At 36.8% G+C, this 23565-nt stretch overlaps 1 protein-coding gene across 1 annotated transcript in view; it reads right to left on the reverse strand.

Moving 5' to 3' along the window:
• LOC128984248 (uncharacterized) overlaps window positions 1-23565 on the reverse strand; it is a 188647-nt gene that overhangs the window by 158530 nt on the left and 6552 nt on the right. Inside the window, exon 4 of the mRNA XM_054403554.1 lies at window positions 18664-18863. Within this exon, the coding sequence (XP_054259529.1) occupies window positions 18664-18863 (200 nt within the window). The remainder of the gene's footprint in view (window positions 1-18663; window positions 18864-23565) is intronic.

Genomic DNA, 23565 nt, shown 5'->3' on the forward strand with positions numbered 1-23565 from the left:
CACATATGGCTACCTCTGAAGATCAAGACAGGCTGTTATGTTGTCCAACAACAAATCTGGAAGAAAATTTTAAGCCAACTGTCTTTCAAGTCCTGCCCCAATTGAGGAACCAGTTCTTCACCGTTTGCTATCAGATGTTGAAGAGATCGCCCCAAATGAATCGGAGAGGAGCCTGCCAGCAACATCTACACATCAGCAGATTGCACAAAGTATTCCTCCCTCTGGTGTTGGTGTTGTGAGTGTAGTGAAAAAGCAGAGCAGTGAAAGTAAAGTTAGTATTTGTGAAAATAGTAGTAATAAAGATGGCGATTCTAGTAATCTAGATGGTTTCTTAAAAACTGACACACCGGCTGATCCTTTAAACTACTTACTCCAGAAATCGCAAATGATAACGTGATAAATCGTTCTGTTAAACACAAAGGGAAACTAAAATTATTTCATGAAAACATTAGGAACTTGAAAAATGGTATTGATCCTTTGCAAATAACTTTAGAGGAGATACAACCTCGAGGACTAGAGGAGATCCCCGTGCGGTACCGGGTTAGAATAGGACCGCAGCCTTCTCGGGCTTGTCGTAAGAGGCGACTAAAAGGGTGACCGACGAACTCACTGGGAGTCCCTGGGAGTGCCCCTGTTGTGTTGCAGGGGTTGATGTGTGCTCTGCACTGCCGATGGGTATTCTCAGTGGGTCGTGAGAAACCAGCCACTTCGGTCCTTGGTCAGGGAGTGCGGCATGGATGCAGAGGTCGGGCTCTGCATTGCGACGGGCGACCCCCGGCACGTCAGGTATCCGGTGCTGGGCAAACGGAGGTCGGGCCCCGGGGAACCGGGGTAGGCGTTTTTGTCCCCGAGGGTATACCCGTTCCTGACTGATTCCGGGCCGCTCCTTGCCGCACGATGCGCTGGAGAAAACACGATGAGTTTTGATAAAAATACCCCAAACACATCATTGAAGAGGAGCTCAAATGAGCAAGTAAATTCGTTTGAAGTGGAGCAGAGTCCTTTTGTCCGAAGCTCCAAACTTAAGAGGTCGCCACCACCGAAAAACGTGAGGACATCTCCGCCACCTGCACCTTTCAAGTGCTCTACGATTCCCCCGTTAGGATCTCCTTCGGGAAGTGGAGCTGGGAACGGTACAGAAAGTGTTGGCGATGTAGATGCTGTAGGGATGCCGAAGGAAACCCTCACAGCGACGTCGCGGTCGGAAAGCTCTGAGATTGTGCTTCTGCGTCAGGAATATCTTGACGCAGATAGTAACATTGAAACCCGGCTCCGTGACATGGAAAAGACCATTAAGGCTATGCTGGACACCTTCCGGACCCAGAGAGCCGTAAATCAAGTGGTCAAAAATGGAATGGCCAAACTAGAGGATGACCTTGGCTTTGTCTTTGCCTGCCGTCTGGTAAGCAAGGCGACCATGGAAAAGATTGCCGAAAAGGTGGTGTCCCTGCCCGATGAAAGAGCGCTGCCTTCTAAGAAACGTCGGAGGCCTTCCACATTGGAGAGTCCTCCAAAAAGAGAAGAAGGCGTCCAGACCAAAAAGACCACGGTTAAGGCCAAGGCGACTCAGACGGACCTCTCGTCTGCTGTGTCCAGATCCTTTTCGGACGTAGCTGCAGCTCCAGCGAGGCGCCGACAGGCACAGCAACCCACGACCCCCCTTCAGGGAAGTTCCTGAAAGGGGTCAGTGGTGGAGACACCTGAGGCTGTGTGGGAAAAACGCCTTTCCAAAAAGGAGAAGAGGCAATTGAGGCGGGCGGAGGTCGCCTCCATGAAGAATGTGGCAGTGAAGGCACAGCCAACCGGCGTGGCCCAAACTGGGCCCGGCTCGGTCCCTGCTCCGAAAAGGTCGCGGCCCAAAAAGCCCAGGACGGAGGCAATCCTTGTCAAACCCTCAGGGGGGAGATCTTTTGCCGAGGTCTTGGGCGTAATAAAGGCCAAAGCTAAACCGGAGCAGACCGATACGGTTGTACGGTCGATTAGACAAACCCTGGAAGGGGACGTTCTCCTTGAACTGGGTAAGACGAAAGACAAGGCTGCTTTTACTGCCGAACTGAAGGCAGCTGTTGAAGGCCAGGGCACCGTCCGTGCTCTTGAGCCCAAGACATCAATTGAGGTTCGAGACATTGATTGTGTGTCGACGGAGAGTGACGTTGTTGAGGCCCTGAAGAAAGCTGTACCCGAGCTTGCCGGACAAACGGCCATCCTAAGGGTTTGGCTCACAAAACCCAATAGGAGTCAGCAGCGGATGGCAATCGCCGAAATGGCAGACGCGCTTGCCACTAGGGTGCTGGCACTCCAGCATCTGAGAGTCGGCTGGGTCAACTGCAGGCTCAGACGGAGAGTGGAAGTGAAGAGGTGTTTTAAATGCCTCTGTTTCGGCCATTCCTCCCGAAACTGCAAGGGACCCGACCGAAGCAAGAACTGCCTTCGGTGCGGGGAGGTTGGTCACATCCGTAAGGACTGCAAAGTCGAGTCCTGTTTCCTTTGCAAAGAAAATGGGCTCGCTGACAAACACGTAAAGCATATAGCTGGGTCTGGGCAGTGTAGTGTATTTAAAACTACTCTACAGCAAGCGAAATCTCTCCCACGAAGATAAGAATCCTTCAGTGCAATCTGGAGCGATCCAGGACGGCTGACGCACTTCTTTGTCAGTTTGCCCTCGAACACGATGTCGACGCTCTCTTAATCAGCAAACAGTACCAGTATCGAGATGTTTATTGTTTGTTTAATTTATCTTCTTAGTATAAATAATATTGTAGGTAAATAGTTAATCATATTCATATGACATTTAAATTCTAACGTACTTACTGCTAGGCGCCACTTGTCGGCTTTTAGCACAGAGTCATAAATATCGCCCTTCTGCGAAAGGACAGGGCCCTTCCTCACCAGTTCTTAGAAAGTTGTAACCCCAATCTGAGTGAGGGAGGTGCCTTTTGTCAGGGCATCGACGAGCACCACATTATTGACTTAGCATAGCTTCGTATAGGACGTGTGAGGCAGTTTCCTCCACGTATCTCACATTTAGTTAAAACCGCATCTAGTTAATTACAGCAATTTATTTCATCACAGTTCAATTATACAGTCCACTAATATCATTTGTTTATTTTTACATAAATAAAATCACAGTTCATTTCAAAGTGTTAGTTTTTCATTATTACCAAAACATTGGCGCATCACGTGCCGCAACATGGTCCTTCAAGCCGGATTATAGTACCACAACATGTTCCATCAAGCCGTGATTATTTATCAGTGATCGCGTGGAACAATCGTACCGTACGCATTTTATAGTTTTGTCGTCGGAACGTGTCGAGCCGTCGCCGTCGCGACTTCAGTGAACAGTTCGTCTTCAAGTGACTCAATGACCAGTGACTCAGTGACCAGTGACTCAGTGACCAGTGACTAGTGACTCAGTGTCCAGTGATTGGATATACCCAGCTGCAGCACCGTAAGTCACTCACAACCTCATCACGTTCAGTTTCAAACAACAATCATCCTTTTACAAGCCTCTTTGCACACAAAGAATATGACAGAACAGCAGTTAAAAACATTATGCCAAAAGCGAGGACAGACCAAAGCCAAACTTACTAGATTTAAAAAGTATGTAGATGCAATAAAATGATAATGACGTGTCCCAATTAAAAAGGAGACTAGCCCTATTTAAACCTCTTGCACAAGAATTTGAACAGATACAAAGGGACATAGAACTTCTTGATACTGAATCTGATCACGAAGCTGAAAGGGAATCGTTTGAAAACATATATTTTTAATTGATTGCCCAAGCAGAAGCTCTCCTCACTGAAAACCAACCAATTTCAATCCCATATGGCTCTGTAGTTTCTAATAACTCATCAATCAGTGTCAAGTTTTCTACTATAAAGCTCCCTACATTTTGTGGGAAATACGAGGAGTGGACATCGTTCCAAGAAATATTTCATTCTCTCGTCCATGACAACACCTCACTAACAGACACACAAAAGTTTCATTACCTCAAAACATCACTTCACAGTCCAGCTATCAGGGTCATAGAATCCTTAGAAGTTACCTCAGTAAACTACACGACTGCTTGGTCCCTACTAAAGGAACGATTTGAAAACAAAAGAATCCTCATCAACAATCACATAGCTTCTCTATACAATAACAACAAAATTGAAAGGGAATCTGGATTAGAGTTAAGATCATTAATAGATTCTGTAAACAAGCATTTACGTGCTCTAGAAAACCTAGGTCAACCAGTGCAAAGTTGGGATACTTTGTTGATATTTACATTGACAAAGAAGCTTGATTACCCTACACTTAGACTTTGGGAGAGCCATATTGTATTGTCAGATGTACCAACATTGTCAAATTTCATCGCATTCCTGAAATCTAGATGTCAAACATTAGAAGCAATCGACTTGAATCATAGCGATCAATCAACTAGTCCATATAGTCATAGCAACAAAATGCTACATCACAATAGACATAACACCATAAGGAATAGTCATAGCAAGCAGTCAAGTGGCAGTCCACATAGTTATAGCAACCAAATGCTACCTCAATTCAGACATCACACTACTCTAGTTACCAGCAGCAGTAGTGTAACATGTCCATATTGCAATGGCAATCACAAGATATTCCAATGTAATCAGTTCAAGTCACTGTAGCCCACAGACCGGTATTCCACAATCAAGAAGCTAGGTATGTGCATAAACTGCTTCTCAAAATCACACAAAATTAAAGACTGTAAGCTGGAGCCAGCAAAGTGTGTAACAATAAAAATAAATAAATAAATAAATAAATCACCTAATAAAAGAAACAAATATTTTGACCTTTTGCCACAAAATATCAAAATACCCCCGCCGCAGCAAACCTGCAGACTAAGCGAATTTCAACTTGTCTGATTCCATTTTTTATTCAAATATTTCCATTAATGAGACATATTTATTCCCAATTTAAATAACATTAGATTTAACCAGAGCTTAGGTTTGCTGCTACGGGGAAGGTAAAAAGTGTTTTTTGACCATATGTCAATATTATAGAATGAAATAAATAAATTTGCCAAATTTTATCAACATATATCCAAAAACAAGTAAACTACAACAGTTTTCATTTTCTCCATAAGAATAAGATGGGAATTTTAAATTACACTTTTTTTAAATTTTCTCCGTGACTGTTAGGCATAAAACAGCGCTTCAATATACTAAATTATTTCTTTTTTTAAGCTCTACAAAATGGTTGAGAAATAAATTGCAAAAATCTTTATTTTTAGGGTAAAAAATGGGAAAAACCCATTTTTACCCTATAAAACCCCCCATAAACCCCTGTTCCCATGGTCCGATTATGCTGGTTCGCGAACTCGTTCGAATAAACGTAGGTTTACACGTTTGTACCAAATATCATCAAAATCGGATCATATTTGCTCGAGTTATATATATATGGTTATATATATATATATAAATGCATTATTAAAAACTAAGTACCCTTTTTTTAATTCATTTTATTTAACAACGACTAGTTTCGACGATTATGTCATAGTCATGTTGTTTTTATATCTAACAAATACAATAAACATTTTATCTAAATAATAAATACTATCATATGATTTCATAGGTTTTCATGACTTAAAATTTCTTCTGTTTTAAATGTTCTTTATACTATATATAATAATTTTCTCTCTTAATTTAACTGCAGGATTTTTTCAAATATTGGATTGGATTTGTTAATGTTCATGGAGATAAATAGATTATAACTGGAGGAGTCACTACTCTCTGGTTGAACATTAGAGAAAAACGTTCCACTGATCGGTTGGGGGATGCTGTCAAATTCAATTCATTCTAACCTATCCATGCTATTTATTTGTGGTTATCCGTTATTTGATGGACTTCAACTTATTTAAGTTATTGAACGTTAAAACCTGTGTATCTAAAGTTATTTTGAAACATTATGAATTGTTTTTTATGCTAAATACTAACTTATTTTCAAGCTATGATTAATGGTGAAAATAGTCAAGTTTCCTGGTAATTATTTTTACTACACCTAGTGTAATTATTTTTGTCAATGCCCTACAAGCCCACCTACTTAACTTATATTGAACCATCGCTGTTGTATTTATGATCTTGTTAAAATGGGTTGCTCGTAAAGTAAATAAATAAACTTATATTGCAATCATAATGTTGACATATTTTTGTTTACTATCAACAAAACAACAGGATGCCTCTAATTTGACAAGTCCCACCAACCGATCAAACGGCCAACCTAACAACACGAAACATGAAAAAAACACAGAGTGGTGACTCCAGTTATTATTATAGCTCAGTGGGAATAACCTGCTCTTTTGCGTGTGATATTTCGTTTTGCACTTGTCTCAACGACATCCCTGCAGCGACTCCCGAAATTCAGCTGTGTAATTCTCTCCTGTTAACTTACCTGTTGAGTCATTCTGTTTATATGCTTTGTTAGTAAACATTATTGAATCAAGCTGGTATTTAGCTTCGAGACGATGAAATAGGTGAATATTTAGATAACGACAATTTAAATGATGTTTCGGGACATGAATGTTGTCCATCATAAACGTATTTCGTGTTATTGTGTATAACACAATAACACAATATGGTACTGTAAATGTTCCACATCTACATTTTACAAGATTGAGATTTTCTGATGGAAAGTATTTATCATTGTTCAGTTAGTCTCATTAGAGGTGTAGTATAGGGACAGGTCATATGCCAATTACTGTGAAGTTTAATACAATATTATACATTTTACAGGAGTTGATTTATTTAAAATATCAACGGATTATCCTTGTATATACAACTCAATGATAATGATCGTGACATTATTTACGTTTCGCGACCAATATTACGGCAGGGAGGCGCAACTGTGTTGTGTGCCTAGGGGCGCCGTTTGGCTAAATGCGGCCCTGACTATGACATAATCGTCGAAACTAGTCGTTGTTAAATAAAATTAATTAAAAAAAAGGGTACTTAGTTTTTAATAATGCATTTATATATCAAAATAGTAGCCCTAATCACTACAGTTTTCTTAATATATATATATATATGAATTTGAACGGATGGTGTTTTTGGCTTCTTTGGACCTCAAAACGAAAAAGTAAATCGGTCCCGAGTCTAGGTCTTACCATGAGACCTACGGTAATAGCTTATTCCCTATATGGGAAATTCGCTAAAAATAAATAAATAATACAAACAGATTTTTTAATTTGGGAAAAGCATTTCTAATTCAATCAGCTTTCTTTTCTATCGGGGAGTTTTGTTCTTGACTCTTTTGATTTTGACTCTTTCTCTTAATAATTTAGAATGCAATTTAACCTTATGTATTTTTTTGAATAACCTACTCACTTAGTTTTAGTTCCCATGACTCTATTTCATGTAACTATATGTTTGCATATTATGAAATAAAGATATTTTGATTGATTGATTGATTGATTGAATAACACAATGTTACATTTTGACTCGGACACTGAAAATCCTCACATTAGCGACCGATCTACAGAAGAACAACCAATCAATACTAGTACATCTTTCATGACTACAACAGTTGCATCTCAATGTGACAACTTCAAGTAGTAATACCCACTGCATTGGTCGACGTATAAGATAGTGAAGGCGACAAGCACCAATGTAGAGTACTATTAGATACAGCTTCAAAATCTAACTTTATAACAGAATACATGGCCGATAAGTTAAGATTGCACAAACACAAAACGTCTACCATAGTAAGTGGGATTAGTGAACAACAGACAAACACTTCTAGCTCTGTCGTCTGCAAACTACATTCTCGACACACAGCTTGCAAGACTTCAACATTGGCGCATCACGCGACGCAACAGTATTCATCAAAGGCCCGAAGAGCCTCGTCATAAGTATTCGGTTTTGTTGAAAACGAATTAAAAATATCTTCACTCCTACTACCCATTGTAAACAAAAGTACGGCGATTTGCCGAGCGTCGGAAGTGCTATCCAGACCGCAACCCCGTCTGTACCTTTGAAAGCGATTCCTCCAGGAATGCCACTCATTCGGAGTAAAAGAGAAGGTTTCTGGAGTTGGTAACGTCAGATTTATCATCGGAGTGGGAGTACACATAGCTGCATTATTTTCTCGGTTTGTCTGTCCCAATGCAAAATCTTGTGACTCATCTTCAGTCATTTTAGAATCCCTTTCTGACATGTAGTTGAGTTCACTTTGGGCGTCATCTTCCCCGTTGTCCTCATACCTTTGAATCCGAGTATTTAGTTTTTTCCTGCCCTTACTTGACATTATGCGTGGTTTTAGACTTTGTTTGATAAAAAATCCACTAAAGCTGCCACCATGTTCTATTTTTAATCCAAGAATATTAATCACACATCTTGCTTCAACAAACTCTATTTCAAAACCAAACCAATGTTTACAAAAATCATCTGACAACAAAACATATTTAAATACAAATAAATCATATGATAAAAAGAACAGACTTGACTTAATACAACAAAAACAATTTACACACACGAGCCACGAGCCTATAAATTTTAAGAACTAGACAACCAGACCCTGATTCAGCATGAGACACGGCGCCGGTGGTCTTGACTGTCAAGATGTATTGTCTCGTGTGTGTTAATTGTTTAATATTTACTAGCGAACCTGGCGCTCGTAATCATGCGCTATCAGACATAGGAGAAGAAGGATTTGTATTGATCTTTTTTATTTGGTGTTTTCTGGTATCTTGATTTTGTTGTTAAAAGTGGATATGGTAAAAGACCTAATTGAGTCTCAGTTTTGGAACCTCTGTCTTAAGTCTAGGACTTATTTGCCAGGCCAATTCCCTGTGAAAAATCTTCTTTCTTCTTAGGCTTCGACCACTTTAGGCTAAGACACACTATGTGTCCAAAACCCTAACAGCATGGCTCCTTCCCCCTACACAGGGGCGGCTCCAGCACGGATTCTCGGAGGGGACCATTGCTTGGCATTTTGTATTGTAGGCCGCTTACCCCTTAACACCGTGGGGTCCGGGGGGTATCGAATCAGGAAACTTTTGAAAATTAGACCTACAAACTCACGTTTTTAGGCTATTTAGAGACGTATAAAAGAGATTTTTTAACTGTAGAAAAAATGTTTGATTATAAAAACAATCAAGTTTTAAGGTCAGGGGGGTTCAAACCCCTAAACCTCCCCCCCTGTATATGCCACTGCCCCTACCACCTTGAGTGATAGGGATCATTGGGATTCGCTCTAACCTTTCCTCTCCCCTTCATGGGGATGTTTTAATTCCTTTTCTTTCTTTGTTTTTGTTTGTTTCTTTTTTCAATTTCAAAAAGCCTGTATGTATCCTTGGCTTTTCCTATTTCCCTAGGTACTTTCCTAGACGTCTCAATTGTTTCCTTGTCTCTCAAGTTTTATTTTCTTATCTCTAGACCTTTCCTATCCAAGACTTCTTCCTGTTCTCTCCTATTTGCCTCCTGAAGTGGACAATTCATCAATACGTGACTCGTGGTCTCTATTTTCTTTGCGCAGCTGCATACGTCCCCTTCCACCAAGTTAAATCTCCACAAATTTGTCTTGAAATTTTCCTGTGTCCTGTGACAAACTGCATTCATGGCCCGTCTCCCAATATTGTTCCAGTCTCCTTCTGATGTTTGGCATGTATCCAAACATTTCCCTTTCTTTCTCATCTGCTCCCAGCGCATTTGCCACTCATCTAATGTTTCCTCTCTTCTGGCACTCTTCCTTTCCGACGTAGTCCTAACCGCAGCCTTGTCTTCCAAAATCCTAATCTTTTCTTCAATAAAGGAGGTTGAGCAGTATGGCTCTGGTCAAAAGCCTAATCGTATCATGCGATACTGTGTTGTATGATTTCCCTACTTTCAACAAAACTCTTCTTTGCATAATGAAATGTTTCCTTTTCAATCTTACTTTCCTAGCATCCTTACCCCAGAACTCGCATCCCTAAAGCATTGCTGCCTCAACACCTGAGATGACTCGAGTGGAAATATTAGAATATAAAAAAGACAGAGTGTTGAAATAGAAGTAACTGTGTTATATTAAAGATCAGAATAGAAAAGTAAACAGCATTTGATGATTAACATTTTGGTTGCTATGGTAACAACTGATTCATATGTTCATAACATTCTCCCCCACTTAATCACTGGAGAGCAAAGTCCTTAAGATAGGACGGAACCTTGCGCTGTCTGGAAGGACGAGTTAATTTGTTTTCTTTTTGTTCAGTGGCTTGAGGTCTGTCTAGATTTTCTTCCCTTAGAGTACCGTCTAGTTCTGTCGGATTGTTTGTATTTGATTCAGACTCTGGGTGGATCTCTTGTGGTGGTGCTTGACAGTCTATAATAGGTATCCGTCTTGGAACAACAGAACTATCTTGTTCGTTGTGTGTTGTAAATGTAACTTTCTTCTTGGATACAAGAGTCAAAATCAATTGATTTATGTGTCGTTTTAAACTTCGTCCAGAATCCAATTCAACAATGTAATGGTAATGACCTAATTTTCTCTTGACTGTACCAAACTGCCATATGTCTTTATTTCCCAGGTGAACTCTTGCCTGAACCCTCTCCCCCACTTTAAGAGAGCGGACGCGAAGAGGAGCAATTGATTTTGATGGAAGTTTTGCCTTTGGGTTAGGGAGAAGTGTGTCAAGTCTAATCCGAATCTTCCTGTTCAAATACAACTCTGCTGGAGTCTTGCCTGATGCCAAAGGTGTTGCTCGATATCTGAACATAATGTTTTGTTGCTTTGTGGTAATTGGGGTTGGATCATCGGCAGCAGCAATAAGTCTTCTCTTTAAGGTTTGTATGTTTTGTTCCGCCAGGCCATTTGTTGCAGGATGGTTAGGAGCAGTAAATTTTTGGAAAATCCCACGTTCTTTACAGTAGTTGATAAATTCCTCACTTTTGAATATAGTGGCATTGTCCGAGACTAAGAACGAGGGGTACCCATGAACCGAGAAAATGTTTTCAAGTAGTGCCATCGTCATTGCTGAGGAAGGAGCATTTTAAAGAATGCGAACTTCTGCCCACTTTGATTTTGCATCTACACACATGAGGAAATAATTTCCATCCAATGGACCGGCATAATCAATATGCACTCTTTCCCAGTTATCATCCGGCTGATCCCACGGATGTACCGGAGCTTTTGGTGGATTGTGACGAACTTTAGCACAAGCTTCACAGCTTTTCACTAATCTTTCTATGTCTTTGTCCATACCTTCCCAATATACATATCTTCTAGCAAGCTGTTTCATTTTAGTAATTCCGAGGTGTGATTCATGGAGCTCATTTAGAATTTGATTTTGAAGACATTTGGGAATTACGACTCGATCTGATCGGAAAAGTATGTTGTCTGAGATCATGTAAGGGCTATCTTTGCGACTATTTTTCAGTTCATGTAAAAGAACTTGAAGCTCAGGGTCTTTTGCTGTTTCTTCTTTTATCGTTTCGGCGGTTATCACTGTGCTGGAGATTTGAAGTAAGGTTTCTGCATTGATTGTGTTTATTTCTTTGTCGAATGTTAGTTCAGATGAAATTGATGATTGAACTGGGCTTTGAGACAAACAATCCACGTTTTCATTGTCTTTCCCTTTCTTGCATCGAACTGTATAGTCAAGACCACTGAGAAATTAAGAATAGCGCAATAAGCGAGATGATGTCATTCGTGGCAGGGCACGTCCTGGATGAAAGATATGTGACAATGGTTCATTATCGGTGACGAGGGTGAATTTTTTACCAAAAACGTAATTGTATAAATGGGTGACTGCGTAGATGATTGCTAGAGCTTCTCTATCAAGTTGGCTGTAATTGGTTTCAGCCTGAGTCAATGCTCTGGATGCATATGCAATTGGTCTTTCTTGACCATCGATATCATGACTGAGTATTGCAGCAATTCCAGTTGGGCTAGCATCTGTTGTGAGAATAACTGGTTTTGATGGGTCGAAAGGAATAAGAACTGTATTACTACAAAATTCAGATTTAAGATTCAGAAATGAGGCTTCAGCAGCAGCTGACCAACAGAATTTTTCTCCTTTTCGAAGCAAACATCGTAGCGGATGTGTTTTTGAAGAGAAGTCAGGAATGAATTTTGCATAGTATGTAACTAAGCCAAGAAAGCGTCTTAACTCATCAACATTTCGAGGGCGAGGCATCTGAGTAACTGCTTCAACCTTTTTAGGGCATTTTTGAATCTTATTGAATGACACCACATGTCCAAGGTAATTAATACTTTCCTTGAAGAAAACACATTTTGTTCTGTTAAGATGTAGATCATTCTTCTTGGGACATTCCAAACATGCAATAAGGTTCTTCATACACTCTTCGAGAGTTTCACCGTGACAAATGATATCATCAAAGTATGCTTCTACCTTTGATAATCCGTTTAGCAGTTGTGACAAAATTCGATTAAACTCAGAAGGGGCTGTTTTTATTCCAAAACTGAGACAATTCATGTTGAACATTCCTTTATGGGTTGATATTGTTTGAATCTTACTTCCCTCTTCATCGACTTTTAGATGTAAATAAGCCTTATGAAGATCCAACTTACAGAAGTATCTTGATCCGCGGAGACTATGTAGGACATCATCAATGCGTCGAATGGGGTGGTTAGATGAGACAAGTTTTGAATTAACCCCACACTTGTAATCTACGCATAGTCTGACTCCTCCATCTGGCTTTGGGATAACAACCAATGGTGAACCCCAATCACTTGATGCGACTGGAGTTATGATTCCTTGAGACTCGAGGGTTGTAAGTTCCTTTTCTACTCTCTCTCGTAATGCGAAAGGGACATCACGTTCCCTAGTAAATACTGGTTTTTCATTATCTCTGAGTTGGAGTTTGACTTCAACATTGGGAACACATCTGATTCTTTCTTCAAAAATTGCTGAGTATTTTTCGAATATATCCTCTAGAGATGGAACTAAATTAACATCAACTGTATTCATCGGTGATTGCTTTCTGTTGTCTACCTCACTGAGTTCAATTCCAAGTCCACGAATCCAAATTCGTCCTAACAAAGCAGAATGACCTGCAGGTACTATAAATAAATCAGCATTTAGTGATTTTGCATTGTAAGAGACTGAGACAGTTACTTTACCTTTAGGTTTTATTATATGATCAGTGTAGGAGCGAAATGAGATAGGAGTTGATTGAAGTGGCACTTTAAGTCCAAGTTTATCAAAGTCCGTTTCTGAGATTAAGGAAAATCGTGCACCAGAGTCTACTTCAAATGTTTGAGGCTTGTTGTTGATAGTGACTGTAACCATGTATTTGTCTGAGTCTGGTCCTACTATGTAAAGATCTTCCACATCGTTGATTTGTGTGATTCCATACTCATCTGGGTGACTGGATTCATCTTCTGTGTAGTGAGACAACAGGGTGTTTGTTTTAGAGTTCTTTAGTAGAGACGTTATACACACTTTTGATATGTGGCCTTGTTTTCCACAGGAAGTGCATTTAAGATAATTCCGATTACTTTTGCATTCATTAGACTGATGGTTTGATCGACTACATTTGAAACAAAGTCCATCAATACCCAAAGCTTTGTAGTCAACGTGTCTTTTTAAGCTTTTGTTACGGAAATGTTGTGATTGAGATCTATTGGAAACGCGGTCATCATATTTGGGAGTCTTAAATTGCTTGAAACTTTGATATTCCTTTGTCTTAGACCTTGAATGCCTATCAATTTTGTGTGTATCTGCATTTTCACTTGATGATTGTGTGGCAGGATTACAAATTTTATTTGATTCATAGCGGGAAGCTTCTAGGGCAATTGCTTTCTTGAGGAGTGTGTCAAAACTGTTGAGATTAGTGTCTTGTAGAAGTTGTTCACGTATCCAATTGTCTTTTAGTCCTCTAATAAATTGAGGGCGGAGAAATTCATCAGCAATTGAAATTTTACTTTCACATTCATTGCAAGAAGTGTAAAAATTACAATCATTCAGGTTAACTTTCAGGACTGTGACAAAATCAGAGATAGATTGATGCAACTGTTGTGAAACACTGAGGAAATAGTGTTGTGCAACAATATGAGATACTGTAGGTGACAACATCACTGTGAAATGGTCGATTAATGTTGAAAAATTTAAGTCTTTTACAGGATTATCTGGGCCTAAATGAGTTGTCAGATTATTGTAATGTTCCTTACCAATAGATGAGCACAGGAGTTGAGCTTTCATCTTGTCTTCTGTAATGTTCTTCAAATTGCAATAATTTTCAAAACGTTCCAAATATGATTTGAATTTATCATTATTTGGATCAAAATGTTCAAAAGGATTGATCTGAGGAGTTGAAGTTTTTTTACTTAGAGCTGCAGCCAAAACATTCATGAGTCTTTCAAATTGTTCTTCATTCATTTTAAGTTGAAATGTTTAACAAAATAAAATATCTTGAAAATAATAGAATAAAACAAGAATTTATAAAAGTTTTATCCCATCCTAGTCGCCAACTGAGATGACTCGAGTGGAAATATTAGAATATAAAAAAGACAGAGTGTTGAAATAGAAGTAACTGTGTTATATTAAAGATCAGAATAGAAAACTAAACAGCATTTGATGATTAACATTTTGGTTGCTATGGTAACAACTGATTCATATGTTCATAACAACACCCTTTGTACAGTGTCATCAAATGCTTCTCAGTCATGCCTCTATTGGCTCTGTCCTAAACTTCTAAATTTAAGAATCATTTAATTTTTTTGCACATTTCCTCCACATGTTTTTAAAAAGTAATTTCTTTACCCACAGTCACTCCTTAATCAAGCCTGACGAAATAACAAGATTCCTGTTTAACACAGCAATGGCATTTTCCAGAATTTTCGGGGACCCGCCCATCCTACCTACCGATATAATAAAATATTATTTTTGGAGATGAAAAACATGTGTAAAACTAATATCAATAACTTCTGGTCATTATTCTTGTCATAAATAATCATACAGAAGAATGCAGGTACCATCCCTTACAATAGATATACAATTGGATGACAAAAATTGTTCCTTCAAAATTAATATTCTCCACTCATAAAATAAAATTCTGTTGTTTAGTTTCAGTAAAACAAAGATCTTAAAATCACAACAAATAGTGTAACTGCTTTACTGTCAGTTGACTTTTAAATTCGTTAAACCTTTATAAATGTGTTTTGCAGTGAAATATCAATTTTTAAAACATAAAAAAGAGTACATTTTTATCTTTACGACAAATCTAATAAATCCTATAGCTCATGTTTCCAATAATTTCAATTTTAGTATAACCAGCTGTTTCAAATATTAGTGTAAATTTCAAAGTATTCATCTCTTCAAATGTAAACAAATAATATTTTCTCCCTAAGAATAACAACTAGCTACTCATTTTCCTGGTCCGGAACCGATGAGAACCTTTTCTACAAAGGAGAGGGGGATTATGGGAGAGCTCCTCACGTCAATTTATGAAAAATTTTAAATTTTTTGAATAATTTTTTAGTTATAAAATTAACCCTCCGAGTGTTATTTGTCGCTGCAGCGACACATAACACACTTTGTGTAGTGTTTTGTGTCGCTGCAGCGACTCACAAACACTGTTTACGGCGAAGGCTCTATGACTGACAAAATCGGATTGAACTGGATCGAGTTAGGTATCGTTTTATTTTATAGATTCAGAGCTTTCTCCGGACGTCTGTCTCTAAGCGCTATTCATTTTAGTTCCAAAAATATTGTAGCAGACAGCTGACGTGCGTATTTGTAAACAGCTTGGTTATCCTATGACTGATGTGTTTTATTACGTTTATCATTGTTTTAGTGTTAAAAATCAAAAGTAGTGATATATGTGGTGAATTATAAGAAGATTTAAGTGATTTTGAAGGGCTGGTGGATGATCCTGAAGAAGTAGGTAAGCTTAGTGATATTGATGTAAATTATCAGCCAGATTCTTAGCTATGGTTAGGCTATGCATTCTTAGCTAAACGCGATGTACTGAAATCTGTTTTTTGCCCATAACTTATTTATTTGCAAATCTACTTCCTTATATTATTATATATTTGTAATCCTCATAAAATTTAGAACAAAGTGGCTATTTTCAAATATTTATAGGCCTATAATTTATACAATTTCATTGAGCGCAAACTTATTTTTTTTGAAAATTTTCCAAAATATTTTTTTTACCTAAAAAATTTTTTTGAAACAAATGTTCCATATGTTTTATGTATAATATTGAAGCCCATGATTTTCCAAACAAAATGGTATATAGAACAGTATAATTAATATTGTTTTCAAGCTTCTCAGATCCGTTTTAATAAAACCTTGCAAATGAGCAAAAAATAGGCAGACATTAAGGCCGAAACAAGGGTCACTCGGAGGGTTAATTATTAAATCAATTTTATAATTTTTAATAAAAAAATTAAACTGTCATAACATACTAGCCAACCAAACTTGCAGATCATATAAAAAAGATATAAGATAAAAATGGAATGAAGTTTTATTTACTAATAAAAAAATAGTTCTGTTCATAAATAAAATTATAAATGCCTCAAATTCTAACAAAAGATATACAGCCAAGAAGTATTCTCATTCTAAGCAAAATATTTGACAAAAAGTTAGAGTTCCCGACGGGATTCGATCTGGAGACCTTTAGCGTACCAGTCCGAGACGCTATCAACTACGCCACGAACGCCAATGGAAACACTCCGTCTCGTTACAGTAATGGTGTTCCCTCAAAAAAAGAGTGACGTCACGCCCCCCCCCCCCCCACTCCTTTGCCCTTGCTAAAGAGGTTCTCAACGGTTCCTGACTAGGAAAACGAGGCGCTATAAGAATAACATGGGAACTTTAAAGACCACTGAAGCAGAATGGAATTTCAAAAATTTTTTGTTTGATGGCAAATCTACATGCCGACAACCTATTCAATGACACCTTAAACATGGTCATCAGATGCATGGTAGCTTCAAAACAATTATCACAAAACTCATGTTGGCCTATTCAACATGAGATATATAGGTTGTGTTATACAGGGTGTCCATAAAAAACGTTTCAGGACTTTGGGAAATGAATCCCCATACTAAAAGGAAGAAAAAAGTTTATGGGAAGGTATGTCCGAAAATCCATATTTACCCAGATATCCGCCATTTTGTTTTTTATACAAAAATATTTTTATCTGTGAAGTTTTTTATTCGATGATTATGAAACTTGGTAAACATGTTACCATACACAAGACCTATAATAGAAAAAATAATAAAGTTGTTCCGATTGTAAATTTCAAAATGGCGGCCGTTTGAATTTTTCTAACTTAAATAACTCGAAAACGGCTAATTCTATGAAAAAATGTCAAGAATACTTTTTTTTAGCATTTTTAATCTCTTATCAAACGGTACCAAGATCAAAAAGATCGGACAAAAGATAACTGAAATATACCGGTTTTTGTGTAAAAATAAGGCAAATTAGTCGGGGAACCCTTAATTTTTGCCTTATTTTTACACAAAAACCGGTATATTTCAGTTATCTTTTGTCCGATCTTTTTGATCTTGGTACCGTTTGATAGGAGATTAAAAATGCTAAAAAAAAGTATTCTTGACATTTTTTCATAGAATTAGCCGTTTTCGAGTTATTTAAGTTAGAAAACTTCAAACGGACGCCATTTTGAAATTTACAATTGGAACAACTTTATTATTTTTTCTATTATAGGTCTTGTGTATGGTAACATGATTACCAAGTTTCATAATCATCGAATAAAAAACTTCACAGATAAAAATATTTTTGTATAAAAAACAAAATGGCGGATATCTGGGTAAATATGGATTTTCGGACATACCTTCCCATAAACTTTTTTCTTCCTTTTAGTATGAGGATTCATTTCCCAAAGTCCTGAAACGTTTTTTATGGACACCCTGTATAGATAGATATCGATTTTTGTTTTATTTTAATCCTGACAAGTTCCACCATGGGGGTGAGCCTGAAGATGTGCTCCATTTTTGACAGCAAGAAACTGCAGTAGTCGTTGTAAACTACCAAAGATCGTTTTGACAGTAACCAGGTAATTTAAAACTCGATCAGTTCCTTCTGACAATCCAAAAGCTATTCTTTCACTACCTACTACCTAGGAATCATGGTAACTATGTATGGTGGGACACGGCACAATGAATAAGGAAAGCTAAGCTAATGTAGTGTTTGTACAGCCAAAAGCAATCTGGCGATCAATCTAACTAATAAAAAGAAACACCAAACTCAGAATAATTGGAACTAGTTCATAAACCAATGCCTCAGAAGAATTCCAAATGCTCAATGGCCAGACAGCATTTCTTAAGAAGAGCTCTGGAGAAGAGCACAAAAATATCCAACAGAAAATATAAAAAAATAAAGTAATTTGGTGGAAAGAGCACTTGCTATAACATTATATTATTACCAAGTTCTGGAGTTGAACCCACAGGGAAATAGATAAGAAGAGGCAGGCCGAGGATGTTGTGGAGAAGATCACTTGTAAAGGCTAGTGCTAGGGAAAAGTAAAGCAGATGGCCCAGAATCGTGTGAGGTGGAGAGCTTTTGTTGCGGCCCTAGATCCTCCTTCAGGATTAAAGGAAATAAGTCAAGTAAGTCTATGTAAAACAAACTAATAACTGATGCTACCAATTATTAGGATTGGATTGTAACTCAGCAGAGCAATAATTACACTTATTTTATTAGCCATTAAATAAATCCTGGACAAACATTAGTAAAATAACTTTTACCTTGCATGTAAAGCCACCACATTTGAATGACAAAGGACCCTCGTTCAGATTCAAAAAAAGGTTGTATTTGTTCCCAGTTTAAACTGTCAGCATCTTGCATCACATATAGTGAGATCAGTCTGCAGTGAAGATCCAATAGTCTTTCTGCCAAGGACTCTGACATTTCTTGGAAGTTCTTGTATGTCGTCAGCAATGATAGACTAGACATAGGTGAAAACACATAAAATACAGACAGGTACGTACATACATATAATACAAACTAAAATAAGATTTTAACCATAAATTTTATACTTGAATTTTTTTGGTTAGCAAAAATAGTTACATTGGCGATGGCTCAAGGTGAAGTTAATGGCATGTGTTGATTTTTACGAGTTGTCACTCTGTATGTTGCTACTTTGTACACATTCTTACTGATTTTGTTTGAACTGGAATTTTAGTTTATAAGATTCTTATGATCTATGAGGAGAATAAATAAAGGATTGAAAATGGGCTCAGTAAAATTTAAATACACGAGGTTAAAAAGGATCAAGGAACTGGGGTACTTTCTTTTGTTTTTAAGTGTTTTGCTGAATTTTGGGCATTTTATTGAAGTATAACTTACTTTTTGGTGTATTCAACTTACTTACAGTAATAGTGACAGCACTACATCATACCTCATGTATGTACAATTTACAATTAGTTGTATGTATGTATAAAAAAGAAACAGTTTATCATTGAGACAAGCTAAGTAATGTTAAAACAGTTTTTTACTACTTTAAAGGTTTGAAGCAATAACAAAGTCACTGACTGAGAAATTAGTTTTGGAAAGTAGCCTTGCATTTTAAAGGTAAGGTTCTAAAGTGGATCACATCATTTCTCCGAGTTATCATAGTTGTCCGAGTATGTTAAAAATTACAAAATACTTAAATCAGTTGAGTTAATTCACCTCGGAGGTTTGTTTGTTTGAATAAATGATATTTATTCGGTTGAATCAACTGTCCAAGTTTTCATTTGTCCGACTTTATTAAATTATTTTAAATTATATTAAAATGTCAGTTGTCCGTGTTTTCATTTCTCCGAGGTTTGTTTAAATAATCTTATATATTTAAAAAATTGGTTTTTTTTCCGAGTTCGTTTGGCTCTTCTACCAGACCGATTTTCGTGATTGAGGTCTTGAATTGAAGGTATGCCTGTACAGATTTGCCATCAAACATCGGCATAAATGTATCTATAATCCCACTCGGCATATATGTAAACGAAATTTGCTCCCCATGCATTTCTTATGGGAGTTAAATTTGGGTTTTCTTTGCCGAGTTCGTTTGGCTCTTCTACCACACCGATTTTCATGATTGAGGTTTTGAATTGAAGGTATGCACGTACAGATTTGCCATCACCCATCGGCATATATTTATCTATAATCCCACTCGGCATATACGTGAACGAAATTAGCTCCCCATGTATTTCTTATGGGAGTTAAATTTGGGTTTTATTGCCGAGTTCGTTTGGGTCTTCTACCCAACCGATATTCATGATTGAGGTCTCGAATTGAAGGTATGCACGTACAGATTTGCCATCACCCATCGGCATATATTTATCTATAATCCCACTCGGCATATACGTGAACGAAATTAGCTCCCCATGTATTTCTTATGGGAGTTAAATTTGGGTTTTATTGCCGAGTTCGTTTGGGTCTTCTACCCAACCGATATTCATGATTGAGGTCTCGAATTGAAGGTATGCACGTACAGATTTGCCATCAAGCATCGGCATACATATATCTATAATTCCACTCGGCATATACGTAAACGAAATTTGCTCTCCATGTATTTCTTATGGGAGTTAAATTTGGGTTTTCTTTGCCGAGTTCGTTTGGCTCTTCTACCAGACCGATTTTCATGATTGAGGTCTCGAATTGAAGGTATGCACGTACAGATTTGCCATCACCCATCGGCATATATTTATCTATAATCCCACTCGGCATATACGTAAACGAAATTAGCTCCCCATGTAATTCTTATGGGAGTTAAATTTGGGTTTTATTGCCGAGTTCGTTTGGCTCTTCTACCCGACCGATTTGCATGATTGGGGTCTCAAATTGAAGGTATGCACGTACAGATTTGCCATCAAGCATCGGCATAATTAGATTCTTTTTTGAATTTACGATCACTTCACGATTTACTCAACTCAATTCACGATCAATTTACGATTTACTTCAATTTAAGATTAGTTATTCAAATCGGGCCAGTTTCAAGCAAACACAAAGTGAACAACCAACATGAAAATTATTTTTCATAATGGTTTTCTATGATTACAAATCAATAGCTCCAGTATTGTTCATGTTTTTTATATGTTTTATACTCAAAATAATCAGTAAATTATAAGCTTTAATTTGAGCTATTGATCGTTTAAATCAGTTAAGCTCAAGATACTGTATTACTCAATCAAAAGTCATAAATTTAATTATTTCTCGGATATTATATTTATTTTAACGCTGCGGAGCAGCATGGGTCCTCTAGTAATAATAATATTTTGTTAAATCAACTGTCCAAGCTTTCATTTGTCAGAGGTTTTTAATTATTTAAAAAATATTGAAATATCATTTGTCCGAGTTTTCAACTGTCCAAATATCATCAGCGCCAAAAAAGATTCTGCCGCCGAGCCGCTAGTACAGTCTGCGCAAGAAGCAATCAGACCGACACTGTGTTCGCCATCGTACAAACGGTTAGGTAAGGTTAGATTAGGTTAGGTAAGGTTAGGTTATGTAAGAGTCCTACTGTTTTAATTTAATAAAAACATTATATAATCTATATCTATACTATTATATAAAAATCTAATGGTGTCTGTCTGTATGTGTATTACTAATAGGTGCAAAAACTACTGAACCAACTGGGCTAAAGTTTTACAAAAATATAGCTACCATACCAAGGACCATTATAGGACTATTCACATTTCGATACTTACCGTAGGCTTTGCCCCTTTGGCTTTAAAAGTTCTAAGGTGAACATTTTAAAAGTAAATATTGATTGGTCTCCATGACTGCGATGAGAACACTAACAATGTTTGTTTACATTTGCTTTGACACTTAAATGTAAACAAGAAGAACTGCTAAACACTGAGATAGCTCAGTGCTGCTAAACTGCATATTTTACAATTTCAGACAGCTGATACAAAGAAATTAAATATACTATTTTCCATAACTATGAGGCAGGTTTATTTTAATCTAACCTTTTATCATGGGTTATTTATTCTAAAACTATGTCAATGATTATAAAAAAAGATTCTATAACCGTGCTGTATTAACTCCTGCTCTGCTTTGGATTTTTTTAAGCGTCTAAGCTATGAAATGATGTTATTGATATGTTTTCATGGAAACAGTATGAAAATTACAATGTATAGATGTTTTGCATGAATTTGGAGGCTACTTTGAATAAATTCTAACTGCTTAACATGTGTTAGATTAACTTAACATAACTTGCACATCACATTGTATTTTATATGCATATTTAGGTAAATTAAGTTATTGTGTTTTGCTAAACCTATGCTTAAATTAAACTAAAGAATATCATCAATAACTAAATTGTACGTCGATTTATGTTTTCTAAAATCTGTTGTATATGTGCAATTATATTTAATTATCAAATAGTAATACAAAATACTCCTATTTTATCTTAACATAGCTTTCAGTTCACATTTACTTTATTTGATACATTTATTATGTGTGTTTTGCCACACCACTGACTAAATTAAACCAAGGAAAATATCATAAAACTAAGCAGTACACAGTGTTCTTTTGTTTCTAAAATCAATTAAATATCTGTTACTATGTTTACTTAATGGTAAGTGTGAAAATGTAAAGGCAATGGACAATGGAACTGATTAAAAGAACTGGTTTTTTATATTAAGTTGTTTGTTGATATTTTTTTAGAATAGAATCAGAGATGCAATGAAACATATACTGTATTTGCTTTTACATTTTTTAGTCCTTGATGCTTTAATAATCATATTAGTTTTGTCTGCTGTCTTTAATGCTAAATTATTTGTTTAAAATTTTTTACAGTACCTATAGATATTTTTTCTTTAATATTTCAAAAGACTGTACCGTACCTATTGATAAGGCACAGCAATATTTCTTAAGTTTATAACAGCTGACTTAGTTTTTCTAATGATTTATTGTAAGTGAAGAAACTGAAGATGGAAGAATTTGTGATTTATTATAAGGAAGAGTAAAATTTAATAACTAGTATTTATTTTAGCAACTTAAAAATTGAAATTTAAAATGTCAATAATAAATTAAAAGATATGTAACTAAGGGAGATGAAGGTAAATCATGTATGTCAAAGTTTCATTCGAAGATTTGGTCAGTTTTTCTCATATCAGCCTACACAAGATTTAAAATTAATCAAAACCAAAATGGTGGTATCCACTACTTACCAGATTTAAAAGTCATAACTTAAACGTTTCTATTAAGGCTATAAAAGTTGAATTTTGTTTCTAAAAGTGTTGGCGGATGTGTAACTATTATATGCAACAGATTTAAAGATTAAAAGGTTTATATTTTGTGTCCTCTTCCCGTTGCAAAGCACGGGTACAACAGCTAGTACTATCATAAAATCAACCAGTAAACCTGCCGTGTAATTGAAATAATCGCTTGAATTACCTTACGTACGACATTATGATTGCTTCTTGCACGGACTGTACTGGCAGATCGGTAGCAGAGTCACTTTTGGCACTGATGACACTTGGACAGTTGAAAACTCGGACAAATGATATTTTAACATTTTTTTATAATTTAAAACCTCGGACACATGAAAGCTTGGTCAGTTGATTTAACCAAATATTATTATTATTTAAACCAACTTCGGGGAAATGAAAACTCTGACAGTTGATTTATTTAAATATTATTAGTTATTTATCAAACCTCGG

This window comes from Macrosteles quadrilineatus, unplaced genomic scaffold (genome assembly GCF_028750875.1).
Source record: "Macrosteles quadrilineatus isolate MER2022 unplaced genomic scaffold, UCM_ALF_1.0 Scaffold_1__1_contigs__length_201487025, whole genome shotgun sequence".
NCBI classification, from domain to species: Eukaryota; Metazoa; Arthropoda; class Insecta; order Hemiptera; family Cicadellidae; genus Macrosteles; species Macrosteles quadrilineatus.